The sequence below is a fragment of the Chamaea fasciata genome, unplaced genomic scaffold (genome assembly GCF_029207755.1).
Source record: "Chamaea fasciata isolate MVZ Bird 193981 ecotype frontalis unplaced genomic scaffold, bChaFas1.0.hap1 SCAF_21, whole genome shotgun sequence".
NCBI classification, from domain to species: Eukaryota; Metazoa; Chordata; class Aves; order Passeriformes; family Sylviidae; genus Chamaea; species Chamaea fasciata.
In genome coordinates this window covers 7,218,680-7,230,268 of record NW_027094106.1, presented here as the reverse complement: position 1 = coordinate 7,230,268, position 11,589 = coordinate 7,218,680, and the positions used below count along the sequence as shown (strand labels likewise).

At 43.1% G+C, this 11,589-nt stretch overlaps 1 protein-coding gene across 1 annotated transcript in view; it reads right to left on the bottom strand.

Moving 5' to 3' along the window:
• Positions 1 to 651: 651 nt before the first annotated feature.
• The window catches only part of EFCAB5 (EF-hand calcium binding domain 5), a 28,972-nt gene continuing 18,034 nt past the window's right edge, over positions 652 to 11,589 (bottom strand). The window contains 10 exon segments of the mRNA XM_066201873.1: positions 652 to 903; positions 2,173 to 2,269; positions 2,458 to 2,687; positions 3,021 to 3,274; positions 4,016 to 4,113; positions 5,277 to 5,429; positions 6,122 to 6,350; positions 7,067 to 7,239; positions 7,891 to 8,180; positions 10,220 to 10,376. Coding sequence (XP_066057970.1) covers positions 776 to 903; positions 2,173 to 2,269; positions 2,458 to 2,687; positions 3,021 to 3,274; positions 4,016 to 4,113; positions 5,277 to 5,429; positions 6,122 to 6,350; positions 7,067 to 7,239; positions 7,891 to 8,180; positions 10,220 to 10,376 — 1,809 coding nt within the window. The 3' untranslated portion in view covers positions 652 to 775.

Below are 11,589 nucleotides of genomic sequence, written 5' to 3'. Positions count from 1 at the left end.
TGGGAAAGGTCCCTGAGCAGGGAGAACCCTGAGGGGGAGAAGCGCCCGAGAGACTCCCCGGGCCGGGGCTCAGGAGCCACGCTGGTGCCCCCCCAGCCAGCACCGACCTGTCACTTGTTTCCCCTTAAAGACTGAAAGAGGAGTTTAATTTCCCATAAATGTTATCAAAAAAGTGATTCTGCCAAAAGGGACGTTATTGGAAAGATGGAATCTCACTACAGACAGTGCAGTTGCTGTAATCTCAAGCTTTATCCCAATAAGAAAGCTTTTTGTGTTATATTAATAGTGTTGGGTTTTTCTGAACCGTGTTCAGAAGAACCTTACAAAATGCTGATTAACAACCCTTATTTAAAATTATTCCTAAAAGGTCCTTTAAGGAGTCTGAACCTTGAAAATTAATGCTGTATCATTTAAGAGCATTGTAACTTGGAGCCATAAAGATGTTCCTGCCTCTCATTTTCCCGTCAGAATTAATATTAAAAACCCGTAAAACTTTGATTAAGCCTTTCAGATTCAGTAGCTATACTGGCAAAATTCTTCCCTTTAATGTTGCTATTGCTTTTTCTTGATAATCCTTGACAGACTCCCTATCATCTTAACTAATAATCCTGAACAGACTTAAACCATTTTAACAACAAATACTAGTGCCTATGCATAAAAAATAGAAAATCAACAGTTAATTTAATAAAAGATCTGAAACACCAGAATCACGCGGGCTAGATGAGAAATAAAGAGATTTAATTGGAGGCACACTAGAACTGGATGGCAAAAGTGGCTAAGGATGGTTTTTTTCAGTGTGTTGGCTCTTTGTGATCTCCACGAGCGCCAGGCAGGTGTGAAGCCACTGGTACAGGTATTCGGCTGGAGCAGAGTCCTGCTGCCACACTGCTGCTTGAGGGACACCTGGAACAAAAAACCAGCTGTAAATACGACAGGGAAAGTCAAAACTGTGAGCAGTGTGCAGAGTTTACCCTGAATCCAGTAATTCCAGGAATGGTGATGCTTTGAAAAGCACACAGCTATATTGTGACAGTGACCTGTCAAGTGCTGACTTTCCACTAGAATTTATCTTATTTTGTGGTGGGAGCCCTGTTGTACAAAGTGCTCTGCTATATTTTAATTCTAAACCAGCACTTTCGTATGGAACATATGGGCATGACCTGATGTTCATTTTAAAGGAATTCCCATAGCTGTGAGTTATACCTGCATTCACACCCCTGATCTGACACTGGTCTCTCAGAATAGGTTCCATCCTGGGAAACCAACCTTTCCTAGCACACCTGCAGTTTCCAAAGGTACATTCTTTAATCTAATTACATCAGCATCCCTAGGTGTAGGAAAACTGGATGCTCTAGGCCTGTTTTGTTCTTTCCAGTGAATTAGTTTAATATATATGAGGAGAACACGTGAAAAGGAACTATGACTGCCTCAAGTGTTTACTCTTTATCAGCAGGCAGGGTACTGTTGATAAATATCCCCAGCTAAAGTAATAACTCTTGTCCACGTTTGGCTTTTAACAGTCCTCTCAGACTGGTATTAGATTCTGAAGAGAGAGATCTCAACGAGAACAAGTAATTTCTCTTGCAGAGATATTGCAAATAATAATAACAGCCTCTTGACTGCTCTGGCACCAAAAAAAGCTCACATTCATTAAAAGAGAGAAAAACAGACTGACAAACAGCTCCTGTCTATGGCCCATGAGTACATTAAGCACTTTGCAGATGGTGTTTACGAAGAGGAGGGCTCACACTGTGTATTCCTGTTCAGAGATGGGTCAGTCCCAAGGGCCAGGCACAGAGGTCTGAAGCAGGTTTGCTTGCCAAAAGAGCCATCATTCTTCATAAGTCTTTACATATTACTTGCCAAAAGAACCCTCATTCTTCATGCTTATCAGGTTTACAATGAGATCACTCGTTCTGGAAGGTTTCAAAGCTGATCTGCTCCCCTTTCCTGAAGGCAGTGAATTTTGAATGTAAATTTAACAGGTTTATTTCTATTGACGAAAAAAGACTGCAGATATTTAGGACCCATTATCTGTTGTTTAACTTACTGTGAAATCAAAGTTAATTTCTGAAGTAAGGCCCTTAAAAGCACTCAGGTGAACATTGCCATTGACATGCTTTCATTTTTGAACTGTGTCTGGTAACCTCACACTGAGTTTATACTATTTACCAGTGATGAGGTCCAGCAGCAGCTCTGCTTGAACTTGCACAGATGAAGCAGTTGGATCAAAGCAATAAATCTCCTGAATCAAATTGTCATCAAGTTTCTGCAATGCAGAGAACAAAAGATTAGGGTGCTTGTGAAAAGCTTACAGAATGAAAGCTAAATGAGAAGCATATAGGAAATCTATAGGTAATTAATTATTTCAGTGCCATTTCCCCCTTGGCAAGTTCCACTGCATCTTCTTGGAGGAGGAAGAAGAAAAAACAAACTCTCAACAATTTGAATTCTCACCAGTTTACACTGACTCCAGCTCTCAGTCTCCTCTGAGCCCTTCCAGTCTGGATGCAAAAGCAGCAGCACAGCCTTAACTACGTTGTGTACCAGAGCTGGGGGTTCTTCACAGCTTTTTATTCCAGCAAAGCTCTCAGCATTGAGTTTCTGGACACACTCATGCAGCTCCTGCAGCATGAACCGGTGGAACAGAATCCCTGCATGCCTCATATTTGCCACATGTTCTGCCTCTGTAATCAAAAACAAACCTCTGAAGAAGCTGCTCAGAAACATCTGCTACTCAGGACTTACATTACTGACTGACAGTCTATGTGCTAGATTTCTGAGGGCAACAAGGTCTCTGCTTCACACCTTTGATTACACCAAGTACCCTGTGAGCCAGAGTTAAAATCTGCCCATAAACTCTACTCTGCTAAACTCTGAGACTTGCCCGGGAGTAGTTTATATATACCAAGGATTTGTATTTGTCTTTCCATACTTGTAGGAATGATACTTTTAACATAGTTTTACTGAGATTCCTAATTTCACCCCCAAAAAGTATCTCACATCTGTATGCTCAATACCCAGCACTTGTGTTGGTTGTGTTTCCTCTAGAGACCTCGGCAGGATCTCCGAGCAGGCAGCTTGGGCCATCTTTAGCATTTTCTGCAGGTCTTTCTGTTCCTGAGGTGGTAATTTCTTGTGCTGTCCGATGCTGATATCAAATATGCTGAGAGTTTGTCTTGATAGCTCATGGAGAGGTACTGCAATGTGGTGTTCTCCATAGACAGAAATGAGAGTGACCTCTGAACTGTCTTTGCACTTGAACAGGTAGTCTCTGAAATGAAATGTGCTAGGGTTTACCATCCTGGTTTGTTTTGGTGATTTAGTTAGTGTATTTAAGATGCCATTTATCTCTTGCTGTTAAAATAAACATATTACATTTCTAAATTATAGTTTGTTTCCTTGAACTGAAATTTGCACAGCTCTAAGTATCATTCAAGGGATGTACACAAAGGAGAAAATACATTGGGAACACAATATTGCTTAGCCAAGGTGATTGCTGAAAATCATGAGAATTTAACAAATCTTGCTTTAAAAGCAGTTTGCTGTTTCTAACTGCATTGATGCTTGTTGTAGACAGTTTTATAAAAAGTAAAAACAGCTGCTGGAACAGCAAATGGCTGTTCAAGCAACTTTGACAACAAGGATGATATGCTTAAAAGACAAGTCTGTGAGGATCTTGGCAGTGGAAGGAAACAGAGAATTGAAGGAAATGAGACTAATATGGCCAGGAAAAAATACAGATTATTCTAAAGAGCAAAATGGTTCAGTGTAGGCTGTAATCTTGCAAACCTTGCCAGCTCAGCTGGCAAGCATGAAGTCAAAAGTTTTTGCAGCCTAAAATCAAAGAGAAAATACTCCTCAGCCCTTCACAGTTCAGTGCCATGTGCATACCCACCAGAAGCCTTGAGAGAGCTGCAGACACTCTCAGGAGCTTCATGTAATGTGGGTCAGTCTGGTGCAGGTTGAGTCAAGGAGCAGAGGGGACCAGTCCATTGCAGGTCCTGGAGCCTACCTGAGGGGGTTTTCCTCTCTGAGAAGAACAACAGGAGAGCTGTGGATTTCCTTTTGTCCTATGTTATATGTAGTGATCACCTTGTACAGTGCATGGTTCTGCCAGAGAGAAAAGAAAGGTTTAGCTGCATCCAAGAAAGGAACAGATATTTTGAGGCTTGGAGAGGGAGGAAATGGTTTCTTATAGGAAACTCCCATGTACCTTCAAGAGCAATGGGGTTGTCTAAAGACATCTCCCAGCACTGCTTAGTTTTATTCCCAGAGATGGGTGAAGAATGTGCCCTGAACCTCCCTCAGACTATTTAATCCAACCCAGGCTCCACACTGAGGAACACCCACAGGCCTAGAGGTTTCCATTCTTTTTCCCATCCTCTTGCAGTCCTTTCTCATGTCATGTTTGTGTCAGTGTGTCTTGACACATGGAAAGCAGAGAGGGGAGCGAGTGACCTGGCTGTCAGGCAGCTAACAAGGGAACAGTGCTGAGCCTGAGATGACAACAGAACACTGCCAACATAAACCATGCTTATCAGAGGAAGCAGCTGAATTATGACTGCAGCAGATACCACACAGACTTTGGGGTGACAGGGGATCAGTCCTAAGTATTGCATATATTTTTTGTGTTCTCAACTCACTGGTACACTGGTACATGAAGTGACAAGCTTCCCAGGGCCCGAGTCCCTGCTGAAAAACTGGAATATGACCTGCACAGAGTGGGGCTGCCTTTACAAGCTGGCTAATTGGGAACCAGTCACTTCCTGAGCTGTATTTACATCTTGGCTGCTGACATAAGTTCAGAACAAAGAATTAATAAATTAGCTGATACATTCTCTTGTCCCTATAAAATACCGTAATTTTGACATGCAGAGGATCTCCAAAGAGAAGCATTTCCCTTAGTGGAAGTCCCAGGCAGCAAAGCTATGGATGGATGGGTGTGGGGTTCTGCTCTATTGGTTGCTATGCAGCAGTGAACACTGAAGTAGGAGAATAGTCCTTTTCATATGGAGAAAGGGTTATACTAGCATTGCTTTTAGAATTCTTTTACATAGGAGGATGAAAACAATGAAGAGGGGTCTCCTTTACAGAGGGAATCTTCCCTCTCTGCATTTGTAGCCCTTTTGTTGCATGAGCAGGCACATGAATCCTGTGCAGGCTTCAGCTTTAATGATAAAACCACTGGAAAAACACAGGCAGCTGGAGATGGCACTTCCTCTCTAAAGCAGCCTTTCAGCCCCTGATGGTTACAGACCTTTTCTCTGCCATACCTTGTCTTTGTCAGGTGCCACCAGATAGGTTGTGACAGCGTGGATGCTGGGTGTCCTGGGATACAACCAGTCCAGAGCGGTGACAGCCACTTGCAGGACATTTTCCCTTATGCAGATGTTGTGGTAGGCTTTGCTGAATGCATGGCAAACTCCCTGTGAAAGCAGAATCCTCCAAGTGAGCCAGACAATTCCACACAATTTGGGAGAAAAAAAAAAGCTGGGGAAATGTTCATGTTGTAACAAATTGCTTTAATCAGAATCTGTAAAGCGGAAAAGTGACTGTGAAATGTCCCTTATCAAATAATGCCCTGAAGTACTCAGTACTCAGTCACAGCCAAGTCCTTAACCAGACAGAGCTGATTTTTCGTGGAAATAGCCAAATGGACTGGTAAGGTTGGTTTGCTGCGCTCCCTGCTGCCCAGATGATGCATCCACAGTGAGGCTGATCCCAAAGAAATCCGGACAGTTGTCACTTATAATTATTCCACCATGTAAAAAGTAAGGTTTCATGTAATTTGATAGAAATGAACACAAATGTAAGCTTGATAGCTCCAGGAAATAAAAGCTGCTACCTTTGGACTTTACACCAGGTCAATTAGCATCCTAGTCAGGAGAAGATTAAATAAATTATTGATGAAGTGATACCTCATAATAAATTTCAGATAAGATGCTAATCAGCATGATATTGATAAGATGCTCTCCTCACACCACTATCACCATATACTGCAGAAGGGGAACCACAGATATTTTTTAGTTGTACATCTTACATTTACTCAGAACAAACATGTAAAATTCACAAGTTTTTTGCAGGATGGTGTAACAAACTGCTTTCTGGTGGTGCCCACCTCGTAGAAAGTGATCTCATGGGTCAGGAAGATGGATTTCTGACATTGGTCCCGAAGAGTGTCAAATCCTAGAATGCCAAAAACTCTCCAATGAGCATCATACAGGGGCAGCACCAGGAGTGAACCTTCCCTCTCCTCCTCAGGGCGATCAGAGTTCCAGAAGTGAATGTTTCCATGGAGCTGAACTTTTGGAACATAAATTGACTTTCCTTGGTCAATGGCTGCAAAGCTGAAATACAAATTTATGAGGAGGTTTGTCAGGAGGAGCAGAAAACCTTTAGTGAAGCAGTAAATACTGCCGCTTTGATCTCTCCCTGTTTTTTGGCATCATAGAAGGAAGGTGTGAACTCCATGCCCTGACCACACTCAGCAATACCACATTTACCACTTGCATCCCAAAGGCAGTGGTAATAAAGAGGCACTTTTCATCCTTAGGACATTTTAAAAACATCAGCTAATGAATGGAATGAGAAGGAATACAGAAACAAGGAGCAGTTACATTTAATAGGTTAGAGGCAGCAATGTTTAAAGAGACAAATGTGTCTGGCTTTTGGAAATGGCAAGTGAAGAAGCATGAAAGCTGTTTATACCATAAACACTAGGGAAGGAAAGGCATTGTTCTCAGAAATATCCTGTGGATATAAACTGGCATAACAGAATTAATTTTTAAAGAAGAAAATGTAGACCCACTGCCACAGACATTTGCTAAAGGATGAGATTTATTAGACTGTGAGCTAATCTCCCCAAGGAAACAGAGCAGTTCTAAGCAGATCATGTGGAGTATAAGGACATGTATAGGATATTGGATCATTCCAAAACAGTCTCTTGGGAGATTTCCTCTCTGGAATACTCCATCAACCTCACTTTCCAGTGCATCCCAGACACTGCCTCATATATTCTAAACAGTCTAGAGGAAAAGGAACAGGTATTTGCAGCTTTTCTTACCTGACTCCTTTCATGTCTCTGTGCAGCACTTGGTTAAGGACATGGGGAGCATCTTCTGCAGTGCAGGCCACATAGTGCAGGCAAACCTGTCCCTCCTCTGGGGAGAGCTGGTTCTCTTCCAAAAGGGCAGTATATGCACTGATCCTCTTGTTATCCCCATGGGCTTCCATGTCCTAGCAACCAAATGTTCCCCATTACACTCTGTACATTAGCCACTGGCACTTATTTAATGGACTTAGCACTTGTTTAGTTTTTGCTGAGATGCTGCTCTGGGTCACTGAGTTTGTGTGTCACCAACCCCATGACGTGGCTGTGTCTCTGCTGTGGCTGTGTCTGCCTAGTGCACCCTGTGACAAGCACAAACACTTGGTATTTTGATTGGCAAGGGAACCTGATTTCCTTTTTCCTGTTGCTAATGGGGAGGAGCAAATAGAAAAGTAATCCCTAACTATAATCTGTGCCTAAGAAAAAGTCCTATGGATTTCTTCTTCAGTAGGAGATTCCTTTAAGGAAAAAAAAAAGTGCCAGAGTTGCCACATTTACAAACCTAGACAACACTGCGAGAACACTTCAGCTACACTGAGAGAAGTTTGGATTTGAGGAGGACTTAAATGGTGAGGAAAAACAGTTAAAGTTGCAGCTGTAAATGAAACTATTGCCACTACAAATTAACCATCTTTGTCCCAAACTGAATCTGGTGTGTTTCATTTCAGAAGCTCCAAAACTACTATGGATTTCCAGATCTAACCTGAGTCAACTCTTCCATAAGTGAGACAAAATTATCCATGAGATTCCTTCAGTACTGGCAGAGCAAGGATGCCTACCTGGGACAGGGCCCTCATCACTGCTTTGTACACTGGTTCTATGCTTGTTCCGCTGGTCTCAGCCGCTTGCTGGATATCCTGCAGCCATTTCCTCCTGGCTGAGCTTTGCAAGCTCTCAGTGTGACTTTGTTCCACATTTATGGTCAGGAATCTCACCAAGTTATCAATAGTTTCATCCTCATTGCCAGTGAACTTGGAAGCAATTAACTCAAGGAAAGTTTGGAATGCCTTTGGGGATAATTTCCCCACTCTACTGAGATGTGGGTATCGGGAGCAAAGTTGTTCCTTTGCTGGTAGGAAAAAAAAAAAAACAGAAAATAAGACAGGGAAAATTGATTAATCAGTTTTGCAAAATAAAAATCAAGACCTATACAGGCTTTGGGTGGAGTCCATCCAGCCCATCCTTCTAGGTTTCTTTCACCTGTCTCCTATATGGAAGTAGTCACACTGGCAGGTAATCTCCAGTTTCCAGACTGGAAGCATCCTTTTCTCTCGATGCCTCCTTCCCTCCCATGAAAAAGAATCCCGCACAGCCCTGGTTTTATTCCTGGTGCTGCTTAACTCCGCAGCCGGTCCGTCAGAGCTGTCCCAGCCCCGTCTCTGGGCTCACGGGGGTGCTCTTGCACAGCCTGAGGAACGTGCAGGCGCTGCCGGGCTCCGGGAGCCCGGGCTTCCCGGCGTTTCTGTGACTGATGCTTCCATCATTTTTTCTGCATCCGATTTTTAAATCCTGTTGGACTCGCAGATGTCCCTGCTCATGGCAGGGTGTTGGACTGGATGATCTTTACATGTATCTTGCAATCTAAACCATTTTATCATCATTATCACAGATTTTAGCTGAAGAAGTAGCAAGTACTAAATTGGCCCCAGTCATGGTGGGGCCATGATGCTCAATGCTGTCTTTTACAGCCCATCATCTAAGGAACATTCAGTATTCTAATTTACTTTCAGATTTTCTGACAGAACTAGGATGGAGAATTTTTTGATCATGTAAAATCTTTAGATTTTTACCTCCACTTTCTCCTCACTTTGAAGAAAGGGATGCAGAAAAAAATACACATGAAGTTGAATGTGGTATGATCACTTCCTTCACTACTGAGCCACAGCAAAATGAATTATCTCCCCCTTTATATCTCATGTTGCACTTTTCAGTTGCAAGGACAATCAGATAATTCTACTTACTTTTTACTCTGTGTTTGCATCCAGTAGAAGTGCAATGTCTGTGAACCCTTCCCCCAAACCTGCTTGTTCCACATCCTTGAGAGATCAGATTGAGGCTGCTAGAAATAGTTCATGTTTGCTGGTAGATGGTATTGATTTTGCTGTGCTCCCTTTCTATTTATTTGTCCTTTAGTTTATGAGCCCTTCATGGGACTGTGTCCTTCCATATTTCCATGGTATGTTCTGGCATGCTTGGAATACGAGAGAGCAGTGAACTGCCAGTTTCTGCTGGCTGGACAGCCTGGAGATGATTAACTGTGAAATCCTGGTGTGCCCCCCACCCCACCAGCTGCCTCCAGTGAGCTAAAGGATAAAGAGATTTTGGTGGTTGCCAAAGTGAGCCACTTCTAGTGATTTGCAGCAGAACAAGCAGGATGAGGACGAGCATGGAGATGAAAAAACCAGTCCTTTCTACCCAAGCACACATGCAGACATGTTCTTAATTGCTAAAGTAGTGTTTCAGAGCACCTTATGCCCACATGTTAATATGCATGAGGCTGCCAGACAGGTTCAGGTGAACCTGCAGCACTACTGCAGGACCCGAGTCTTTTCTATTAAGGACCAAATTTGCTAAGTTTATGCAGTGAAAGAACCAACAGAGAAGTGATACTCGAAGCTGCTCTGTAATTCATGAGAGCTGTGCGACAGTGTGGATAACTACAGGCTATTTGAGATCCATAAGGAAAGCTGTTCTCTCCTGTGAGATACATTCCTGCTGGAAGCACAGCAAAATGTATCTATTAAAAATAGCTGGATAACACAGATGGACTGGACTAAAAGTGCAAACATGTCCTCAGGCTTTGTGTGTGTTTTTTCACTGCCATATCACATGTATACATTGCATGTTACAGCTGAAATAATTTTTCAACTCATCCCAGTGTCATCAAAACATTGGGCTACTTCTCTGCCTGGGAATCTTGCATAGGAGGAGGGGATGGAGCAATCCATTAACAAATATGTCTGGGTAGCTGTTCCTTTCTATTTTACACCTCGTACTGTGTATGCTTCTGACTGCTTGCAACACCAAACTGGTACTTGCAACAACCTCATTAGCCCTGTGGTTGAAGGCCTCCTGTGTTGTTCTCACAGAGCAGAGATTTTTCCTTACCATTCATCAGGGCCTCTTTTCCCATGCCTCCCTCAAATGTGCTCAGAACAGCAACCACCTCTTCCAGCTCCAGAGACCCACATGCACTTCTGTCCCACTTTTCAAAAAGCGCCTCCAAAAGCTGTTTCCTCTGAGCCACATGAGACATGTGGTGAACCTGCAACAGAGGAACAGTTGGTGTTTGATGTCTTGGGCACTGATGCTGGACACTACACAAATGGGGACACTACACAAGCGTGGACACTGCAGTGGTTGTGCCAATCACATCATTCCTATGGGCCAGGCTCACTCTGTACATACATGGCTCAGGCTTAGAGATGAATTGTTAAACTTGGGAGATAACTTAGAAACACTAAACACAGGGGACAGTTCAGTTTACCAGGCAGGACCAGCACTTCAGAGAGTTATTTCACAGTGGACAAATGAAGCCTGTGTTGGATTTAAGGTGAGGTCAGCTCAGGTAAGTGCAAGTTTCCCAGAACGCAAATGTCTCCCCAGCAAGAGTTAACCACAGCCTTGTCAGTGACACCCTGAGATGTGACAGTTCATATTTCTGTACACTGTTATTTTGCTGGTGCTGCCCTGAAGTGTGTGAGCTCCAAGCAAATACATGTTACCATTTGTCCTCTAAGCCCAGCATGGAGGGATAACTGGCTGGAGTGGAATTCTCTCAAAGGCCAAAATACTGGCAGTGTGTTCTGTGTTCAGTGAGGACTATGGAGCCGTCAGATCCAATATCTCATTCAAATTAGGTCAGCAGCACAGAGGGAAACCAGAAAGAGGTCTGAGGAAAACACAACTAGAGAAATGCACCACAAAACAGACCTGAAGTGATATGAGGCACCCTGATGCTGGGCATGAGGAAGGGGAATTTTTTTTTTTTTCAGCACATGGCAAGAGCACCTTGTAACTTAAACGCAAAGAAGCCTGTGCACATTCACATCTAGCCATGCACATAACAAACCCAAAGACTCTTGTTTTAAAATCCTCCCCAAACAACACTGGCATGTACCTTTTATGTACATGCCAGTGCAGTAGGTCAGAGATCAGGTTCTTGGCTATTATAAAGGTGAATAAGCAGAATGGAATGTTTTGGGATCTTTCACAATTAACTGTCAACTGTTGTCTCAATGAGCCGAGCTCTAGGACAGACAGACAACCTCTTACAGGATGAGTCTGTCATCACTTCCAGAGCTGAGAGCTAGGGAGGGAGCATCTGTATGAAAACAAAGGGGTAAAAGGTCTCCTGGAGGAACAGAGGATGGAAGGCTGCAAGTGGACAGCTCTGCCAGCGTCAGATTAACAGTTGACTTTGCTAAGTGTCTGTGGGCATTTGTTTGGTTTTTGTTTGGACATGGGATCAGCAAAAC